General features: G+C 39.8%; 1 protein-coding gene across 2 annotated transcripts in view; it reads left to right on the top strand.

Moving 5' to 3' along the window:
• The first annotated feature begins 2,016 nt into the window (after positions 1-2,016).
• WWC2 (WW and C2 domain containing 2) overlaps positions 2,017-23,352 on the top strand; it is a 167,774-nt gene continuing 146,438 nt past the window's right edge. The window contains exon 1 of one of the 2 annotated variants that reach the window (XM_081959150.1): positions 2,017-2,453. In XM_081959150.1, coding sequence (XP_081815276.1) covers positions 2,323-2,453 — 131 coding nt within the window. In that variant the 5' untranslated portion in view covers positions 2,017-2,322. Of the gene's footprint in view, positions 2,454-3,174; positions 3,275-23,352 lie in introns of those variants that run through there. The other variant, XM_081959151.1, reaches the window with a different exon arrangement.

Raw genomic sequence — 23,352 nt, 5'->3', positions numbered from 1 at the left:
CAGGAGACTGGGAGTCCTTTTCATATCTGTGGCGAAATGTTCCAAAGGACCGGAGCAACGGTGGCGAAGATTCTTTTCCTGGACCCCACCAATCAAAATCCTTTAGCTGACAGGGTCATGTTTAAATTATACCTACATTTGCTTTGTAAATGTTAATTTCAGTACTAGGAAGTGAAGGGGGTAAAAGCAAGATAAGGCAGGAATAGAATAGAATGACCAGTGTTGACTTGCAACATAAATGGCAACATTTTTTTTTTAAATTTGAGTAATGTAAAGAAAACAACCATATATATTGTTGCCATTAAAATAACTACTATCTTGCCACAAACCTATCTTTGCAGTATTGAGTACTAAGATTTGTAACTCCAAACTAGGCAGCTACTTTCCCTTGTTTCTTCTTATAGAAAGTGGAGCTTTGGGGTAACAGCAGGCATTTTAATTGTTGCAATCTGGCACGCAATAATCTCATTTATATGCCACATCAGTCTCTATCATTTGTGAATACAGACTTTGGGAAGAATTGTAGCCTAGATTACTATATTGAGAATGGGTAGATTTTGTCACAAGATATAATAAATTGATTAGCTTTTTGTATATTTGATTAACTTTTGGGATATACATAAGTGTGGGTGTTTGTACATTAAAATGGATAGCTTTTAAAGGGTTTTTTAAAATAAATTGAATGAGCCGATTGTATGGAAAATTCCAGAGCGCTAGGCTGTGGTATATTGTACTACCATAACTATTCTCAAATTTCCTAAGAAGGGACTAGATAGATGAATCATAATAGTGAATGAGCACACAAGCTTATGGAAATATTGAGTGTTTGTTCTCCTTAATTGGTCTCTGATTTTTTAAAGTAATTGCTATTTTTGAAATGAAATACTGTGGGATTTCTATTTGTTCACAGACAGGATTTCCCAGAACTGATGGCACTATTTTTTTCCCCTCTGCGCTTTCCATTATTCATATCAACCACTGAGCTACAACTTGTGATCTAGTAGAATTAACACTAGGCATATTGGCAGTATGTCAGCGTTAATTTAATACGGCTTATCCCAATATATGAATGTCTATTGCTCTCCTTCTACCAAAACTTCAGCAGAGGGGTAGAGGTCACAACTCCCAGATTAAAGTTCTGAAAATTGCACCTCAACACATCTGGGGAATACCAAACTGGATGATGCAGTCTATTAGTCTCCAGTACTGACTTCTTCCTGCTTGTTACAGGACTACTAACTTTGTCTTCCTATTAAAGCTAAGCTTTGTGTTGAAATACATCTCTTTGCTGAGAGCACATCTATAAATAATTCACTGCCCTGTCCGTAAACAAAAAAATAATATAAAGTAAAGACATTACGGTGAAGAAAAACAGTTTTCTCAGTTCTGGTTTCAGTGTGATCTGTGGGTATTTCACTATTCCGGCAGCAACTTGAGAAAACATGAAGTCTTCTGGAAAATAGAAGCTATCTCCTTAGGTACTGAATTGACAGGAAAGTTCTCACAGGTCTATAATCACAGGATTCTCTGTGTGTGGGATGGTGGTAATCGGAGCCGAGAATTATTAGATTTTCACGACCAAATCTACCGAAAAACTGTAGAATGGGAGAAATACGTTGTTTATTTGGGAAAAGTTGCGCACGTCTCACCTTTCCCCCCCTTTTGGGACGTACGGTCCTTCCTCCCTCCCCCCCCTTTTTTTTCCCAAGCAACTTTTTAAAAAGTCACTAGGAGAACTTGCGCTGCTCAGTTCTAGCCCCCCCCCCCCTTTCCGTCTCTTCCAATCTGCCCCACTCTTGGTTCTCCTCCCCTCCCTCCCCCCTCCCCCTACCCCCCCCCCCGGGATGTGCGTGCTCGCGCGTGCCTCTTCCTCCCCGCGCAGCACATTCTTTTGCAGGACGGGGGCTCTTCCAATCTTCCCTTCGAGTAGCGGGGTGGCACAGAGAGGGTTAACGCTCAGGAATGCACCCGCCAGGAATGTGCATGCAGATGAGATGGATGCTAATCTCATGCTAATGAGTGGCCGCCGCCGCTCGGGACTGAGCCGGTTCTCCCCCCCTCCCCCCCGGAACATAAGTAGCACCTCGTCTTAGCCTGGACCCCCTGACCCCCTTCTGCCAATACGGAATAAGGCCCGAAGGCGGAGGCTCTGTCCAGACATGGTGGGCTGAAACTCGGGAGAATTTCCTGGCCCATTGCACGGTTCTGCCTCCCTCCACCCGCCCAGATCTCCAGGGGAAGGAGGGGGGAGTCTTTTCCCGCTTCCCTCCTTTTCTTTCTTGTTTGCTGTCCCTATGGAGCAACTAAACCCCGATTTCGACCATGCCTAGAAAAATGGGGAATGGGCAATTGCCCTTACCCGACGGCTGGGAGGAGGCGAGGGATTACGATGGGAAAATCTTCTACATCGACCACAACACCAAGCAGACCAGCTGGATCGACCCTAGAGACAGGTGGGTGTAGATCGCCTCTCCAAATCCCAGTGCGCGAAGAGGAGGGGGTTGAACGGGGGGGGGGAGGAGGAGGAGAAGTGGGAAATTGGCGTCAAGCGCATTTGTCGTCCTAACTTTAGGAGGAGTTGAGTTTGTTCCCCCCCCCACCTCTCTAGTCCCCTCCCCGGTATAAAGGAGAGTCTCACATAGTTACATAATAAAGATAGTGACAATAACAACAACAACAACAACCTGCAAGGCAGAAAGGGGAAGTGTTCCCTTCCGCCCCAGCATTATCTTGGAAGGAGAAGAGGGTGGTAGCATGTAAGCTTGTGTATTTCTGGCATGCGTTGTCTGGCAAGGGTGTGTATTGGAGACAATGACTTGGAGGGAAAGTGACTCTGTAGGCTGCAAAGTGAGAAAGAGAGTCGTAAGAAAAGGCAAGGCAAGAACTCCGGTGAACACTCTCTTTCTTCTGACTGGAACCAAACACGGATCAATTGGTCAATCCAGATTTTATTTAATGAGCGTGTTGAAATGTTTCCCACCAGACTATGATTTGCCTATAGAACTGAAAATGAAGTTCTCTCCTTAAGTGAAATTATGGGATTTTAAAAAACAAGTTCTGATTTTTTTTTAAAAAAAATATTTAATTTTCATAGAAGTTCTGCAATGTCTCTCTGTGGCTATTAAAAGAATTGGGTCAAGTTAGAGGATTTTTGAACATGGTTTTCTCTTTACGTACTACAGCACAAAGAAAAAGGATGCTGGATCTCCAGAGATAGTGGTATTCTGGGTTTTGAAAATTTGGTTAGACTATAAACCATCTCCCTGATGAAAAGGTAAAATATATTTAACAAATCCTCTAGGTACGCAATTAAAAGGGTGAAATTAGTTAGGCCATTTGCTCATCTGCTTTTGGGACTGAAGATTTGGACTGTAATGGGTTTTAACGTTTTTATTTTTCTAAAAATCTGGCTTATTCCAGACAAAAGCATGTTGCCTTGTTCTGAGTCTCAGATTTGTACCATCTCATCCTTTTCAAGGTGAAGTCCTTGTAATGAAATTGAGAGAAGTCTAATCAGGCCTGGCACTTGAGTTTTTAGAAGTAGGCCTCAACAGAATCCTTTTCTCTCTCCTGATCTCTCCAGATTATAAAAAGAGAGATTTATTAAAATAAGAGAGGAAGTTTAAACATTTATTTAAAAATAGAGGGGAAAGTCTATATTAATTTTACAATAGAATGCCTCATGTTTAATACTTTTTATGAAAGTAATTTTCTTTTAATTGCGACCATCACAATTAAGTGATACTGAAATCTAAGATTACTTAAATTAAGGAAAATATTGCTCTAGTATATACTATAATATTCATTAACATACATAATTCTTCACTCACTTTTCAGACTTAGGTGCTGCTTATCTTTATTAAACGAATAAAATCCAGTATCACTTAACTAATAAAAGCCATTAGAAATTTATGTCACAAACTATGCTGAATGATTAATGAAGGACTTGTTTTAAATTTCCTGCTTGAAATAAGAAAGGGTAGCTGTGACATTTCTGATAGTATCAGAGTCATGTTGCTTCTATATGAAAGTTTGTTATATGCCTTGCTGCAATGTCAGAACTTCTTCCCTGATGAATGGGTTAATAAAATGGATTTATATTTAGAAATATTGATAGGACAATTTACATTACATTGTTTCTGAAAGCTTAGAAGAACTTCTTAAACAAAATAGGAGCAATCCTTGACATGATTGGGTATTCAAGTATACACATACTTAGTATTTTAACTTATTTGGCATTTTCAGTTGGTTCATTTTAGCTGATCTCACAACTTTTTATAGACTAAGCATATTTTTTTCTGAAAACAAATGCAGCATATGGTGCACATTCAGATTTCTTGATATTCAGACTAAAACCAAATACTGATTTGTTATGTTGACTCTCCTAAAAATGCAACTACAACTAATCCTACTTCTGGTTTTCTTTTCACCTAGAAGAACTACAAATACAACTCTATAATCATGTGTTTTTTTTTCAATAAAGGAAAGACATATAACATATTTTGTGATACTGAGGCTTGAAATAACTACTATTTCATTAATGTCCTTATTTCAGAAGGCTTGAGACATTTTCAGTCCTTAGCTTGACTGTATTTTCTTTCAGAAAAGCTAATGAAGTGAAGTCCTTGTTTAAATAGTGTAGGAGACAGTGTTTGGAGTAACTCTATTAATGCCTGTCAATCTCTTTACTCACTGTTACAAAACAAACAGAAAGAGGTTGTACTTGGTACTTGAGATAATCGATAACTAATGTATAGGTCTTGACTTCAGACAAAATTATATACAAAAAGAAGGAAAAGTAGGCAATTCATTCCCTTTTATCTGAATTTAATATATACATAGTTTGATACTCATTCTTCTATAATACACAGTCTATTTAACAGGCGAACTTCCTATTTTAATTCTATATGATTAAATTTGAAATTCAATCTTATGGTTATCATGCAATTTACCCCTAAGAAAATATACACAACTATATACCATTATGCAGGTTTGTTTTGTATGGTTACACAGAAGTAAAGAATCTACTCTCAACCCTTATACACAGGTATATTGGATCATATTTGTAGATGCAAACTTATTCGCACTAGTGTCATTGTGATTATTATAATCCATTCTATCTGAGGCTGCTTTATAGATGACATGGAAACACCACCATTGCAGCAGCTTGTATTATTATGAATCCATTGTGATTTTTTTTTAAACTACACTGATGCTGGAACTTCACTGATTATCAGTTTGCTTTGAAATAAATTCAAAGTGCTTGTTTCACTTTTAAAACCATGGCTATTGTAGTTTACGACCCAAAGCAATCTTTGGAATTGCTTTGATCCAACTATTTATGCCCATACAAAATACCAGGTTAAAAAAAGGCTTCCTTAGAATCCTATCACTTGGGTAAAGTAAGCTTTAGGGACTTGAAGGTGGGACATTTCAGGTGCTGCTCCTGTTCTTTGAAACATCATTTCTCCTAAGAATTGGACTTTGGGGTAGATGAATTGATTGTGCCTTTGGTTTGAATTGGGTTTGTTTATTGGGAATATGAATTGTCTGTTACTTATTTTATTTTTATGTATACTTCAAGCCTTATTGTATAGAATACAGCAGTGATGCTGAACCTTTTCGGCACTGAGTGCCGAAAAGGGAGCACTTCGCGTGTGCACATGTGCACACACTCATCTGGGCCATGACCAGGAAGAGGAGCTGCCCAGCTGGCATGCGCAGAATGGAAAAAGAACTTCTGTTCATTTTCCAGCAAGCAAGTCTTGCACTGATCAGCTGGCCGGTGCGCATGCTCACGGCAGAAAATGGAAGACCAAGTCTTTGCTGTTTTGGCACCGCTGCACGCAGAAAGGCCAGCTGATCATCACGTGCACATGCGCACCAGAAACCCAGAAGAGGAATGGGCGATGCCACACGTGCCAAGCGACATGGGTTCGCATGCCACTTTGGGCACGTGTGCCATAGGTTCACCGTCACGGGAATAGGGCATCTATGTCACTCAGAATTGATTATATTAGGCACAGAACCTGTAATTGGAATGTGTATAGTTAGTCCTCAGCTTACATCCATGCGTTTAATGATGGTTCAAAGTTGGGATAGCCTTGGAAAACGTGACTAATGACCTGTGCTTGCACTTTAAACAGTCAAACCAGCCCCAAGATCAAATGATTGCACTTGTGGTGCTTGGCCACTGACTTACATTTATGACAGATTGCAGCATTCTGTAGCCACAAAGTTTGCAACATTTTTGCCAGCTTTCAGCAAAAAAAATTGTTCATTTTTTGGATTCACTTAATGATCATGTGATTCATTTAACATGATTCACTTAACGATCACAATAAAAATTACCAGAAAATCAGCTCCAACTTGATTCATGATTCCAGTTATTTAGGATAAAAATTCCACTCCCAATTATGGTAATAAATTGAGGGCTACCTGTCTTGATGTCTGGAGCTACTATAATAAAGACCAGATCCATCCCAAATCTTCTTTTTAAAAGTAGTTGTTTTTGTTGCTAGAATTACTTTTATGATGGGGTGTTCAGGTTGCATTGAGGGCCCTATTGCCATATAATATTTGGCATAAATCTGAGCCATTTCTAATAGAAAGTTAAAATATTCTTCCCTTCATATAATATTGTGTTTCCCTGAAAATAAGACAGGGTCTTATTTTCTTTGACCCCTGAAATAAGCGCTTGGCCTTATTTTCGGGGAGGTCTTATTATTTTTGAGGTGCAGGAGTGGCGAGTGTGGTCACCTCATGGCTGCTGCTGTGTTGCAATATTTTGGGGGAGGGCTTATTTTAGCGCACGCACTCAAAAGCCCAATTGAGCTTATTATCCGGAGAGGTCTTATTTTCGGGGAAACAGGGTAGAAATGTAGTCAATTCCAATGCAACAAGTTCATAGTGGTTTCAATAAAATCAACTATTTCAGAAATACATGTATATTTTGACCCCCATATGTGCAATATTAAAAGTATGCCACTTGATTCAGTGTCTCTTGGTGGCTCACAACAATAAAAAATTACAATCAAATCACTGAAATGTAAGAGATAAAAGAAAAAAATATGGCACGCACAATAAAGTCTTATTTTCTCTTTCCAAAGGCCTGGGTGAACTGCCAGGTCCTCGTGGCTGTTCTAAATAACTTGTTTCAGAAGGCAAGTGCTGCTATAGACAAGGCAGATTTCTAGAGTCTGGATAAATGACATGTTTAACTGAAGAAACCCAGAGTACACCAACCCTGCAGAATCAAATTAGTCAAATTATGTGTTATCTTGTTCAGTGGTAGTAACTGTGAGAGGGATCTGGGAGTCCTAGTGGACAACCATTTAAATATGAGCCAGCAGTGTGCTGCAGCTGCCAAAAAAGCCAACTTAGTTCAACATAAACAGAGGGATACAATCAAGATCATGTGAAGTGTTAATACCAATTTATAATGCCTTGATAAGGCCACACTTGGAATACTGCATTCAGTTTTGGTCACCACGATGTAGAAAAGATGTGGAGACTCTAGAAAGAGTGCAGAGAAGAGGAACAAAGATGATTAGGGGACTGGAGACTAAAACATATGAAGAATGGTTGCAGCAACTGGGTATGTCTAGTTTAATGAAAAGGACTAGGGGAGACATGATAGCTGTGTTCCAATATCTCAGAGGTTGCCACGGAGAAGAGGGAGTCAGACTATTCTCCAAGGCACCCGAGGATAGGACAAGAAGCAATGGGTGGAAACTAGTCAAGAAGAGAAGCAACTTAGAACTAAGGAGAAATTTCCTGACAGTTAGAACTGCAAATTGTTCAGTGGAACAACTTGCCTCCAGAGATTGTGAATGCTCCAACACTGGAAGTTTTTAAGAAGATATTGCATAACCATTTGTCTGTAGTGTTTCCTGCCTAGGCAGGGGGTTGGACTAGAAGACCTCAAAGGTCCCTTCCAACTGTTATTCAATTTCTATTTCTATTTTTATACCATAAATAAGCACGCCATCCACATTTCTAGTCACGCCCTTCCAAATGCAATGTCTTCTATCTCTCAGTATCTCCCAATCTTTTAACCAAACTAAGCAGCAAACCAGAAAATACACTTAAATCTGATAAGGCTAAACTTCTTTCCTTGGCATAACGTGGAACTATATACTTAGCTCTTGGTTGTTGTTTTTTTACCTTACCAAACAAATTTAGATATCTCTTTCTGCCGTTTTTTTAATAAATAGTCAAAATACATGTTGTTTGTAAAGGAATAGCATTCTGAATATTCTAGAGCAAGGGTTGAACTCATGATTTATTATATCTGCTAAAAAACTGCCGTTTTGGGGAGTACCTTTGTTTTTTTTTCTATATTTTTTATTTTTTGCATATCTGTCTGCTATTTAGAATAGAATAGAATAGAATAACAGAATTGGAAGGGACCTTGGAGGTCTTCTAGTCCAACTCCCTGCCTAGGCAGGAAACCCTACACCACTTCAGGCAAATGGTTATCCAACATCTTCTTTAAAACTTCCAGTGTCACAACTTCTGGAGGCAAGTTGCTCCACTGATTAATTGTTCTAACTCTCAAGAAATTTCTCCTTAGTTCTAACTTTATTAGGTTCTACCCATTGCTGCTTGTTCTACCCTCAAGTGCTTTGGAGAATAGTTTGACTCCCTCTTCTTTTTAGCAGTCCTTGAGATATTGGAACACTGCTATCACGTCACCCCTAGAACCTTTTTTTTCATCAGACTAGACATACCCAGCTGCCACAATCGTTCTTCATATGTTTTAGCCTCCAGTCTCCTAATCACCTTTATTTATCTTCTCTGCATTCTTTCTAGAGTCTCAACATCTTTTTTACATTGTGGCGACCAAAATTGGATGCAGTATTCCAAGAGTGGGCTTACCAAGTCATTATAAAGTGGTATTAATATTTCACGTGATCTTGATTCTGTTCCTCTGTTTATGCAGCCTAGAACTGTTTTGGCTTTTTTGACAGCTGCTGCACACTGCTGGCTCATATTTAAATGGTTGTCCATTAGTACTCCAAGATCCCTCTCACAGTTACTACTATTGAGCAAGGTACCATATTCTGTACCTGTTGTACAGTTTGTTTTTCTTGCCTAAATGTAGAACCTTACTTTTTTCACCATTGAATTTCATTTTGTTAGATAGTGCCCAATGTTCAAGTTTGTCAAGATCCTTCTGTATCTTGAGCCTATCTTCTGGAGCGTTGGCTATTCCTGCCAGCTTGGTGTCATCTGCAAATTTGATGAGTTCCCCATCAATTATAATTATCTCTATATTCTGACTCTCTAGTCTCTTTCTTGACTGTTAGCTTTTGGTTAAGCTTTTTTTAAAATTGCTTTCAGAAACCTTAATAAAGTTATAAAAAATAAACAAACTATAGTATCAATTAAACCTGAAAATGAAGTAGTGTCAATAACAACATTCCAAGCTCTTTTGTGAAAATCTGTTCCTCAACCAGAATGACATAAATCATAAACTGATCCTTTATACTTGGGTAGGAAACTTGAGGTTGCAAAAAGAAATACTTTGCACATCTTAATTTAGCATCTGATTTTAAGGTTGAAATTATTGATCTATACCAATTTTTCTCAAATTTGGCAACTTTAAGATGGGTGGACGTCAACTCTCCGGCCTCCACCTTCTGGAAATTGAAATCTCTTCTTACAAGTTGCTAAATTTGAGAAACACTGATCTATACTTTTGGGTAATATAGTATAAGTAACTGGGCATAAGCAATTTTTTGTAGCTTTTGCCTGTAATCTTGGGAACTAGAAACTGAATGCAGTATTTCTGATAACCTGTACAAAAATCACCTAACATAATTGGGCATACTGTTATCTGTAAATAGCATCTCTTTTGCTTTGGGGATTGTCAATTTGGTTTCTTTCATGCAGTGTTCAAGGTTTCTTGTTTTTCTCAAAGCAGGAATCTGTTAGTGTTCAGGAAGAATAACTTGTAAGAGCTCTGAGTGATATATGAAATAGATTTTATCAGTGTTGAGAAAAAAGAGAAATAGTTTAATAATTCACAGTAACAATGGAGTGGAATTCTAAAAAGATGGTGTGCTGCTCCTTGTCACTTGAGTTACTTATAGTATAAAACTTCAGTTCTAAAGCGAACGTGTAGTATCGTGATTTATGGTCATGCACTTTTCTTAAAAGGGAAATCCATAATTCTGTTGCACGGTGTACATTATTCATTAGGATTTGGATAGTTCCCATTAAAGCTTTGTGAATGACATGATTAACTATTTGTTTAAAACCCTCCTGTAGTAGCACTTTGTAATTCAGCTGCTTTAGCTTCAAGAAAAACATGTCTTCTTGATATTGCTAGTATTTAACATTATAGGTATAAGTGTTGGTCATACTTAATTTAATAATTTTGACAAGAATTGAAGCCAGGTGCAGCACAGTTCTTTTGATTTACACATAAAAAGCCAAAGTAGTTATTTATTGGGCAGATAAGAATATCAAGGCAAATATATAGATAGATAGTCCTACAACTGCAACTGGAACTGGATTTCCAATTGTAAATTATTGCAGTTGTAAGTTAAGGCACTCATGTGAGCAAACCCAATATTATGACACTTTTTGGGACATGACAAATCTATAGAAAACTAGCTGGTCAGAATATAACATTTTTAGATGATAAAGCAAGAGATGTAAAGGAGTTATGAGAAGAGGTGCAAATGTATAATCCATGAGACATATGTGAAATGGGTAAGGTGTGTAGAGTGCAAGAGCTTTCAGTTCTATAGCTAGTTATTGTTTCCCGAGTCTTTTCTATAGCTAGTTATCTGTTTCCCGAGTCTTTTCCACATTAGAAAATCTTTCTAGAATCAAGGAGCTACAAGAACATTTTTGGTAATTATCTGTTCAGTAATTTAGACAATTTCTTTGCTTACAAATTTTGAGGACAAAATACATTAATCAACACTATGTACATCTAATTATTTGTGTGAAATTAAAATACTTTTTGTAAGGGGCAGCAGTATAAATATAATCTATATAAATAAAATTGTAATGTTTGCTTGTTCAAAATCTCAAATCTCCGAAAGTTCTTCACCGATTGCTTTGAGATTTTGACACAACGTTGCATTCGACTACGTGCATGTTTTTATGTATATATATTATATAGATGTCACACCTGTGACAGGTAAAAACATGTTTTTTTGTAAAAACATGCTTTTTTGAAAACCAGCGCCATCTGCTGGACGTAAAAGCAACACACACTATACCATAGCGTTCATTTCTTGAGTATAGTATATTCGGAACAGTTCGGCCTCTCTCCAGCTTCGTCCCGACGGTCCCTTTATATGTGTGGCTGGGCTGGAGCTGCACCCTTTTCCTCCCCTCTTCCGACAAGCTTCGCCATTTCCACCAAGGGGAGCCTAAGCCTTTTGGCCTCCCCTTCCCCTCTCTCTCCTCCCATCCCGCCAGGCCTTTGCTGTCTGCAGCGGGACGGCGCCTGCCCCATCCCTCAGCCGCCTCCTCCCACCCTTAAGCCGGCCTCCCTCCGCCAAGCCCAGTGGAGCTCCAGAGGAGGTGGAGGCGGAGCGTCTCCTCAGCCCGGCCAGCTGCGCGCGCTCTCCACCCCTCTCACAGGGAGCCAGCTACAGCCTCGCCAAGGCGGCTCCGATGGGGCGGCGGAGGTGTCAGCCTGAGACGCAGCGGGGCTGGGGCGGCCGCTGGGTGTCCCGTGAGGCGGCGACTGCAGCGACGACAGCGTCTCTGGATGGGACCGCGGCCAGCGGGGGCTGCCTTGTGTCAGTGTCACCAGGGGTGGCTCCTTCCTCCTCCTGCGGGGATGCCGGCCGCCTCCTCTCACCGCCACCGCTGAGGAAAGCCGGATCGGGAGCGGCGCCCACCTCCTTCTCCTCTCCTCCTCAGCTCGGCCAGGCTGGGGCCTGTGGGAGCGTCCTCCGTGGCAGCTCTTGCAGGGGCCACCATGGCTCACTTCCATGCAGGGGCCGCCTCAGCTAGGTGACTTGCGCTTTCTCTTTTCTTTCTTTTCCATTTAACCAGTCTGAGCCACACCAACCCGTGGCCGGGTACAGCTAGTAAATAATATAGAAAAGAATAACTGTATTCAAGCTTTGCACCTGTACTGTTTAAAATGTCTTGTGGTGATTGAGGACAAAGATCCTGCAAATCTAAAAAAAAAGTTTTCAATCTTAAAAAACAAGCTAAACCCAGTCATGGTCTGTTGCATGGTTGGCATGCATCCATAGAGTGGTGGGAAGCAGCAGCCACCCTCAGTACATACTGACTAGTATAAAGCAAATTGCATTGAAGGGATTCTGAAAACTTGCTGACAACTAATATTTATCTGGGTTTCTTGTAGATCTGGTAACTCTAATACTGATACAACTTGCTGGTGCTTTTTTGTCCCCGAGCTGCCTCTGCTGTAGTTTCTTCCCAAGAGCAACTTGTGTCTGAAAACATAAATACTTCAATTCTATGGGTTTAACTGTATTGTCCAATTTCTCCATTTCCTAAATGAACCAGCAACAATTTTTGGAGGGCAAGAATGGATGATGATGTTTCTTTGTGCTCACTCTTCCTATTGTAAATGCAATCTTGCAAATTCTTGCTTTGGTTTTGAACTATTCTTTTCCCTACACAGGTAGCCCTGGACTTAACAACCACAGTTATGATCAGAAATTTGGTTGTAAGTCAATGCAGTTGTAAGTCAAGGCACCACATAACCAGACTTTATTTTATGATAATTTTTATGACAGTCATTAACTAAATCTCCATGGTTATTAAGTCTACATTGTTTTAAGTGGGAACCCATTTTATCCAATGGAATTTTTTTGCCAGTTTTTGCTAGAAAATGACAAAAAACAGCAAAACTTTATCATGTGACCGCAGGACACTACAACATGTTGTAAATGTGAGCCACTTACCAAGGACCCAAAATGTGATTGTGTAGGGAATGGTGCAGTGCAGGTGAAACTTTAAGAACAGGGTACAAGTAACCCTTTAAAAGTCCATTGTAACTTCAAACAGTTGTTAACTCACTAGTTGTAAGTTACTGGTTACCTGTATGTTGTCTTGAGTGCTCCTATTTGCTTGGCTAGTGTTTGGTTTTTTTGTTACAGACTTGACCTCTGCATTTCATTGGCTACTTTGCATGGGTAGGAACATACATTAATTGAGTCAATTGGTTTCTAATGACTTTTAAAAACCCTGTAGAAAGATCTCTCTTTCTTGCTTTCTCACTTTCTCCTAGTTAATTTCCCTAATTATCTTATTTTAAAAAAAAATAACACCAGCAATATACTATTTCGTTTTTCTCAGTCACTTGAGATAATGTGTTAAGAGCTGAGGGTGCCATTTTGCAAAGAAAGGTTGAACAATTACCAAGTACATATATTTTCTTGCTTCATTCAACTATGTAATGCAGCAATCTACCTTGAAACAATTTCTAAAGCAGTTATATGCACATTGTAAATGAACAGCTGCTCTAACTGTTAAAAAATAAGAGCTTCAAAAGTGCCCACATGGTTAGATATACAAAAGGCATGTGTACACTGGTATTTTGTGCCACATACAGTAAAGCAAGCTAGACACCTAATATATATTTAGAACATAAACAGAAGCGTAACAGCTATTGCTCTCCAACAGTTAATATTTGAAAAAAATACACTTTATGATTCATTAAGCAATATAATTCATAGAACAGATATTAAGACTAATAATCATTGATAGGCTGTCCTCTATGAATTTGTTCAGCCCTCTGTTACATTTGTAAAAAAATAGTCATTGTTATATTTGATGGCAGTGGAAGACATTTAACTGTGGGATTGGAAAATATGACAATTCAGAAGTACTAGATTGTGCAAAAACATATGGCTAATATATCTTGATTTTCGTTCCCCTGTAAACAAGCCTGAGATTAAACTTTTGATGTAAGAATAATGAATTAACTTTTGATGTTCTTAAGTCATGGAAGGAGTTAATGGCTGATAAATGTTAAATGTGTAATTTCAGTCCTTCCAGTGCATATAATGACTATATTAAAAAGGATGGGCCCTCTATAATTGGTTTTAATTATTACTATATTTTTTGGACTATAAGATGCTCTGGACTATAAGATGCACATTAGCTTTAGAGGAGGAAAACAAGAAAAAAAATCTGCCTGTGCCTCTCAGCATCCATCTGGTATTCATCTGGCTAGCATCCTTGCAGCAAACATCAAACAGCCTGGTTAGCTTCAGCACATTATTGCAGCCCCAGCATGTGGCTCGTCAGGGCTCCGCTCCATTGTGCCGACCACTGGCCAACTGAGCTGAGCTGCTGCCGCTGCTGGGAAACACTGGAGTCTTTGCTGCCGAGCAGCTGATTGGCAGTTGGATTGGTGTCCCAGAATACAGCTGATCAGCTGTTCTAAGCAGCGCAGCCCATTCGCTGTGGCCTGTTCGCTGCCGCCGGTGTGGGGCATTCACCACCGCAGCCCTTTTGCTGCCGCAGCCCATTTGCCATGACCAGTTTGCTGTGGCCCATTCACAGCTGATCACTGCGATCTGTGGCGAATGGGTAACAGTGTTAGGCGGCGGTGATCCCTTCTACCTAGAACAGCTGATCGCCGCTGTACCAATCTCCCTCCCCACACCTCAATATTAGCTCTATAAGGCACAGACATTTCCACCCACTTTTTTGGGGGGAGGAAAGTGCATCTTATAATCTGAAAAATATGGTAGTTCTTTTCTTAGAGTCAACTGTTGCCAACAAAGATATCCCCTCCTCTGTATTAAGATCAATGCTGTACATAAAATGGTAAACATTTTAGAATGAACAAAGGAATACTGTGGAGATTAATAATAATCTGATTCATTTAATCAAACATTCCTAAAATATTATTCAGATGATTAGAGACTTCATTATGGACAACAAAAAGAAATAAAACTTTAACGCTTTTGGTGGACTTTAATATACCCGTATTTTTTTGAATATAAGACACACTGGAGTATAAGATGCACCAAGGTTTTAAAGAGGCAATTTTTTTAAAAAAAAAGTTGCACTCTGCAAACCTCCCCAAAACTGCCTGTTTTTCGCAAAAACGCCCCCCCTTTTTTTAAAAAAAGGGCATGGATAGCCCTTAGGAGGCTTGTAGAATGCTCCTGCGGGGGTGGGGGAGGCAGAAATGAGCAAAAACAGCCCGTTTTTTGTGAAAACGGGCCCATTCTTTGTCTTAAAAAAGGGCATGGATAGCTTTTAGGAAGCTTATAGAGTGCTCCTGGGGGCGGGGGGGAATTGAGCTCATTTCTGCCCCCACATCCCCAGGAGCTCTCTGAAAGCCTCCTACAAGCTGTGCACAGCCATTTTGGTGAAGGGGCGAGGTTTCGGGAGGGAAAAATGCTGGATTCAGTGTATAAGACGCACCCAGATTTTCATTCTCCTTTTTGAGGGAAAAAGGTGTGCCTCCAAAAAATACAGTAACTAAATTGCAGTTTAATTGTAGCTCATATAATATTTAGAGGTACTGACGGAGGATTTTATTATTATTTCATTACTATAAAGAGCTAATTATTATTATAAGTTGATGATAGCATGACTGCCAGCAATTTGGCAGTTCGAGTCTCACCGATTCAAGGTTGACTCAGCCTTTCATCCTTCCAAGGGTTGGTAAAATGAGGACCCAGATTGTTGGGGGCAATATGCTGACTCTGTAAACCACTTAGAGAGGGCTGCAGAGCACTATGAAGCAGTATATACCATAAGTCTAAGTGCTATTGCTATTATTACAATAGTTTTTTTCTTTATCATACACAGTATATTATTTATTTATAATATTAAATCATTTTTTAAAAATTGAAAACTAGAAAGTTCTAAAAATTTTGTGGTTACCATTAACAATATTTGGTATTTACATCACCTTTTCTTCATGGAATCCAGAGTGGTATATATTCTTTGTGCCTATTTTATTCTCAGAATAACCTTTTGATGTATGGTAGATTAAACTGAAAGATAGAGTTTGCCCTAGAATTATGCAAGGAACTTTCCAACTGAATATGGTTAAAAACAATCATCAGAAATTTCTATTTCTTACCAGGCATTTCCTAAACAAATGATTATTACATAGATAAGTAAATGAATGAATAATAAAACTTTTAACATTTGAGATTGATAGTTAAATGATAATTCATTAACTGGATAGAAATTATTATTGAACAAAATGAAGTCAGGTTGATTTTGATTTATAGTTTGCAATATTGTTTATATTTAATTTTATTAAAATTGCATTCTATTTGATACTTGGATATTTTTTCAATAGCTTTCCATTGACCTACATATCTGCCATCCTAAATTGCAGACTGGAAGGTCTACCTTGTGTTAGTTTTTTATACCATCCACACAATTTTTTTTATTTTAGTTATTTAGTTCAAGCCATCGTTCTTATTCAACTGTTAACTTTATTTATCATTTATATTTATTCAAAATTTACTGTTATGTAAAACAATATATTGTGTATGATTTTAGCCCCTGTGTAACCTAAAGCCTATAACCATAAAGACTACAAAGACATACATATATGTGAAAAGTTGAGTATATTAATTTCACCAAGTAATAACTGTCGTAGATCAGGACTAGAATGATTAAGGAAAGACTTGAAGGGTTTCATGTACAGTATATATGAAAGTCACCTAATTTAAACATTGTATTTTATATTATAAGCAAACTTTTTTTGTATCAAACTAGTAATTGTCTCAGTTTTCAAATATTTCATTTTGACAGACCTTTACATAATGAAGGCTAGAATTATGTATTGCCTCGTAAATCCATATTTCCAAACAAGAGTGGATAATATGTTTTGTTGAAATAAGACAGAAAGTAGTAGAAATTGCTGTGATTAAAAAGCAAAATATATGAATCCAGGGCTATGCCAAAGGAGAAAAAAAATCCTATTATATTGCTAAAACCCAGCTCTTAAGCAACAACCACATAAATGTAATCCCAAGACTGTAAATCTAGGTTTCCCTATCTTTCCAACACTGAAAAGTAATTCCCATGTTCCTCATTCCAATAATTCTTTATGTATTGATAAGATCTACATTTTACTACATATGTAATTAATATTACATTCCCATCTATAGTATGTTGATCTCTGTCTACATATTGTTTCATGACAATAACTTTCGACCCAAGATCAACGACAAAAATATAAAAACCGACCCATTTGGCATAGGAGAGTGAGAAGTTATAATTCCTGCAAATTCACCTGTTTAAATTACTTTTGGAAACAGCAGGGTAAAAATTCAGGCTTCTCATTTGAAAAGCTTTATGGGATCTGATCCAATTCACAGTACAACCATATCTCTTTGCCCCCCCACCTTTTTTTGTTTGTTTCTTAACTACCAGCAAAAAAAAGCAAGCTACGGATTTTGTTTTCAGGCTCTAATTTGTTATAGTACAGTGGTTTCTCCCAGCCATTCTGTAGCTGATAAGTAGCAATAAAACAGTAAAAAGAGGCTTGGCTTAAGGTATTGCTAGGCATTTTCAAGTGAGCTCATTCTCTTCTGACTATAGATGAAGCCTTGTGTAGACTAAACATAAGTATTGCTATTCCTAAATTTAAAAAAATAAGTCAAATATGATGACTGGCATTTTCTTATTAAGATGTGATTTCCGTCTCTTTTGTCTTCTTTATGTTGGATAAATTTGCCCAATAATGCTCACCTAATTCTTCAGAAATTTTGTCTCAGCGTTTTCTGCCCCATCTTCAAAAGACAACGCTGTCTAAAGTTCATTTTGGCTTGCCAGCCATTACAGCTTCAGTTCTCCTCCTACTTCTTCTCAGAATACTTTTCTAAGTCTTCAGCTTTCTCATTCTCTTTGCCTCACTGTGGTTTCTTATCATAGAAATCTTTTGTCTTTCTCTGTATTCTGTTTTTCTTGCTGTTGCTCATAAACCTATTTATTTTTATTGTAGTTCATTACATTTTTGGTGAAAAAATGTATTTCCTTAGATTGAGATCATACTTGAAAACAGTTTTTCTTTTCAGAATATAATTGGTGGGCTGTTTGATGCTGTGTTAATTGTGCAATAAATGGACTACGCTTGACCTCTGCCTTGCCAGCATTACTTGGGTCAGAACAAAGTATATAATATTTGTTTATTAAGCTGAGTATTGAATGATCACCACCAAAAATGGATACAATTCTTCAAAGTACATTTTACATTGCAAGTTAAAATCCTAGGATTTTGTGGGTGGGGGAAATTTGCTTATTTTTTAAATTCAGCAAAATGTGTCTTCTTCTTTTAAAGACTCAAGCATTGGTATTAATGTTAGTGTACACCAGGGGTGGGTTTCAGCTGGTATGCACCGGTACACGCGTACCCGATTGTGAAATTTAGTGTGCCTTTCCGTACCTGAGCTTCCGGAGGCCCTGTACCAGAACGCTCCCTCCCCAGTCCTGCCCCCCCTGCTCGCTCCCTGCACCCACCCAATCGCCGCTCACTCTCCCCGCCTGGCTGCACCAGGCTTGCCACGCCCATCCACTTCCTTTGCCAGAGTGGAGGATTGGGAGAAGCCCACGTGTCATGCACGCTCTCTTCTCTTTGACAGCCACCTGCCTGGGGGGAGAAACCAGCTGCCTGGTTTCCAATGGGGGGCGGGGAGAAATCCATGTGTTTTTCTTCCCTCTGCATAGATTTCTTCCCCGCCCCCATTGGAAACCAGGCAGCTGTCAAAGAGAAGGGAGCGGGCACTGCGTGGGCTTCTCCCAACAGCCGAAGAAGGAACAGGAGGGGAGGATTTGGCTGTTGGGGGATAGCCCACGCGGTGCACCCTCCCTTCTCTTAGACAGCCACCTGGTTTCCAATGGGGGGAGGAGAAATCCATGCATTAGAGAGGGAGGAAAAATGCATGGATTTCTCCCCCCCCCATTGGAAACCAGGTGGCTGTCTCTCTCTCTCACACACACACATCGCATGTGTAAGGGGGACTGGATCAGCTGGGAGGCTGGCAAAAAAGAAGCCTCTGTTTTTCCGTGGGCCGCAGGGGCAGCTTTGGTGAGTGGTAAGTGAAGAGAGTGCTGGCCAGTATCCCTGTCTCCTTCCTCCGCAAGTGCGGCTGGGGAGAAATCAGGGGGAGAGAGAGAGTAGAAGTCTGTCCCTAGCAGAAGCTCAGCTTAGCTGGGTAGCTGGCTGGGAAAGCAGCAAGGGGGTGAGTGCCAGCCATTATCCCTGCCTCCTTCTTTTGCGAGCTGTGGTAGCAGAGATACAGAGGCTTCTTTGCCAGCCTCTCAGCTGATCCAGTCCCCCTTACAAATGCGCCTTGCATTGCAGCAAGCGCAGTGTGTGTGTGTGTGTGTGTGTGTGAGAGAGAGAGAGAGAGAGAGAGAGAGAGAGAGGGAGAGGGAGAGAGAGAGAGACGTGCATGCCTTCTGTGGCGTGCCCAACACCTTCAGACACCCACCAGGTCACCCGAGTCGCAGAGAATCTGGCTTCAGCAAAAGGAAAAAAAGCCCTTTGAATTTAGCCCTCTTTGCCACTCTGCTAAAAAGGCGGGAACCAAGGCCAAGAGATAACAGGACAACTAACCATATTCGGATAACCCCCAGAGCGGTAAGAGGCAGAATTGGGAGCTCTGTGAGTTGGCTTGAAGGACACAGAATGCTGTGATCCAGTGACGTGCAGTCAGGTGAGGCAAGTGAGGCACAGCCTCACCACTCTCATCATGGAAAAAAAAAGTGAAAGGAAAAAGCTGAGCTAGTTGCTGCCTCACCGTGGATGACTCTGCTTAACCTCACTGGTGCTCTCCCTCCCCAAGTGTAGTGACTTCCTCCCCAGGCCCCCATTCATTTCTCTCTCACACACACACAGCTGGATAAAACTATATAAAAATCTAGCCCAGCTTCACTGATTACAAGTTTGAAAAGGCAACGTGGCTCCACCTGCAATCAAACTACACTTGGGGAGGGAGAGCACAAGTGAGCACTGAGGAGACCACAGGAGGAGGCAGGAAGCCAGGCAAAGAGCCATGCTGTAGTATACACACTTCCCCCCAGCCTCTTTCTTTTGGAAGGCTCGGCTTGGCTCCCCTCCGGCTTCTCTGCCTCTCCTCTCACCCCAGCCTGCCAGCAGGAGGTGGTGGGTGGGCTTTATTGTGTTCCAGGCATTTCCCACCCAGACAGCAGGCTGCATTTGCAATGGTGGAGGTGTTTGGGAAAGGCAGCAGGGGAATGGGGGGGGGGGGGGATGGCAGAGGAGCTGCTTTCAAGCCACTGGAAAAGATATCCAATCCAACTTTTGTGTGTGGGGGGGGGTTGTTTGAGAGTGAGTGAGAGAGGGAAGGGGTAGGAGAGATAGTCCAATCCAACTTCTGTGTGTGTGTGTGTGTGTGTGTTTGAGAGAGGGGGAGGAAGGGAGAGAGGGAGGAAGGAGGGGAAGGAGGGGAAGGAGAAGAAAAAGAAAAAGAAAGAAGGAGCAAAGGAGAAAAACAAATGCTGTCGCTTTAAATTGGAACTGAGCATGCCTGGCTGTGGAATTCTGGGAGTTGAAGTCCACAAGTCTAAAAATATTTGAAACCCAGCACTGTGTCAGTGCCTCACCAGTCATAAACCTCACCGCACGTCACTGCCGTGATCATAGGATTTATTGGGCACTGGTTTTAATTCATAGAACATATCTACAATATAATTGGAAGGGATGTGTGTATGAGAGAGACGGGGAAGAGAGAGAGAGAAAGAGAGAAAGGAAGAGAGAAAGGAAGGAAGGAAGAAAGGAGGGAAAGAAGAAAGAAAGAAAGAAAGAAAGAAAGAAAGAAAGAAAGAAAGAAAGAAAGAAAGAAGAGAACTTATGATCAAAATTGAGGCCAAAATTTTGGTTGCTAAGCAAGAGTGTTGTTAAGTGAGTTTCACCACATTTTCCAAATTGACCATGCCTACCCAGTTAGACAACCACCAAGCCACTCCCACCCAGTCACATGACCGCTGAGCACTCCCACAAAACAAGCCACACCTACAGAATAGGTTCAAAACTTTTTGAAACCCACCACTGGTTACACATTCTGAATGCTTCATATTTCCTCCTGTTTTCAAAGGAAAGAGAACAATATATGAAAGTGACAAATTGCAGTGATTAAAAAATCATAGTTAATTACAACTTGTACATATATATTAATAGTTGCTATTTTAAAATTTAACATTTATTCTGTGCTCATGCTATCTTTAAAATAGAACGAAAATGGATGCAAACCACAAAATAAATTATAAAATGGTGTACGTGTTAGGTATTTAAGTAACACAGTACTATAAATCTTATCTCCATGGTCAACACAAATTCCACAATCTGTATCAAGAAAACCAACAGTGAATAATCCTTCTGTTATACTGGCTAATTTAAGTTTTTACTAGTACAGGTGTAATCTACTTGCAATACACAAACTCCTGCTCCTCACTCTAAAGCTGATAATTCCCCAAATAAATTACTTTAGAGGTATAAATCATACGAAAATAGGATTTTGGTATAAAAGGAAAAATCAGTGGATCGTAGCCGGATTATTACCCTGTTTTCCCGAAAATAAGACCTTCCCAGATAATAAGCCCAATCGGGTTTTTGAGCGCATGGGCTAAAATAAGCCCTCCCTGAAAATATTGCAACACAGCAGCAGCCATGAGGTAACCACACCCGCTGCCTGCTACACCTCAAAAATAATAAGACGTCCCTGAAAATAAGGCCAAGTGCTTATTTTGGGGGGGGGGGGTCAAAAGAAAATGAGACCCTGTCTTATTTTCAGGGAAACACGGTAACATTGACATGAAATCTTCCTAAAATGGGGTATCCCTGTATATAAAGCAAATGCACCGAAAATGTTTGAGAAATTAAGAAACTTATTTAACTATTGGTTGGAAGAATTGTCGTGGGAACAAGTGAAAGTCCTCACTCCTTGTCATTTCCATGTTTAACCCATACTGGCAGGCAAAAAATTATTTGTAATAATACAAATTGTTATACAGCTTTTATTTTTAATTTTCAAAACAAACACAACACATCTTTCTTTACATACTGTAGAAAGTGTATCGGTTTGTTACAAAAAGGCTTTCGTGACCTCTTCCACAGTCAACAAACATAATTCATATTAACTCAAGTATTTTAACTCAGATATTTATACATGTTACCATCATCATACCTCCATTTTCATTTGACTATAATTGTTTAAATGTCCTTCATCATAAAATATACCAAGATTTAATACATAGCCACCTACTGGCATTTCATTTGCAATTTCTAAAATCCTCCAATAACGCTGAATCCTTATGGCCTATTCTAGCTAAACATCCATAATATTTATTTATTAATATCCCACTTTTATTGTTTTTACAAATAACTCAAGTCAGTGAACCTATCCAACACACCTCCCTCTTCCTATTTTCCCCACAACAACCCTATGAAGTGATTTGGGCTGAGTCAAGTGAATTGTCCAAGGTCATCCAGCTGGCTTTCATGGCTAAGGCAGGATTAGAACACCCAATCTTCTGTTTTCAAGCCTAATGCCTTAACCACCTGACTAAAGTGGCTCCAAACTTTACCAAGAGCATTATCCAAAGCGTTTTGTACTCTTATGAGGTTCAATTAATTTGCCTGTCTGAAGATCAGCAGGACTGCTTTACAGTCTGTTTGGAAGAGTTATTTCCCTTATCTTTTTCTTCCCTGTCTGAGGTACTTGCATGTTTGCAACTTGTTCCTGAAGACTATAGGACAAGCTAAACAACAACCAAAATCACTTGTGATGACTGTACTACTTCTATTCAATCAAATAAAACTTTCCTTAGCTATATCAAACAATATTTTATTTATTTAAAAATTTAAAAAACAAGGGTAGTTTCACTTCCTATGACAAGACTCAACAAGCAGATTGCAATACACACACGCATGCACACATACACACACATACATACACACACACACACACACACACACAGAGACAGAGCCCTGGAGGATTGACCCCTGGTTAAATACATTGGAGCAATATATTGATGTGAACTTTCACAGCCAGTATCTGTTGGTAATTACTGAATTTCCTGATGTTTCCTTGAAGATGCCAGCCTCTTGTTACTGGTGAACATCTATTGTATAGATCAGGGTCCCTAATCCCAGTCCGTGGACCAGTGCTGGGCCGGGGCATGCCAGCAACCGAAGTGCACAAACAAGCAAAGTCCCATCTTCAGCATGTGAAACCACACCTCCTCCAGTCTGCAGAAAAAACTCTCCACGGAACAGGTCCCTAGTGCCCAAAAGGTTGGGGGCCACTGCTCTAGATCACATTCAATAAACCCTGAAGCTCAATGCTGCCAAAATGACAGCAGGCTCCTCTTAAAGGATCTGTTAGTAACTCTGTG

This window comes from Natrix helvetica, assembly GCF_964273705.1.
Source record: "Natrix helvetica genome assembly, chromosome: 7".
In the NCBI taxonomy this organism is placed as follows: Eukaryota; Metazoa; Chordata; class Lepidosauria; order Squamata; family Natricidae; genus Natrix; species Natrix helvetica.
Note: the sequence above shows the minus strand (reverse complement) of the source record. Positions and strands in the feature narration are given on the sequence as shown.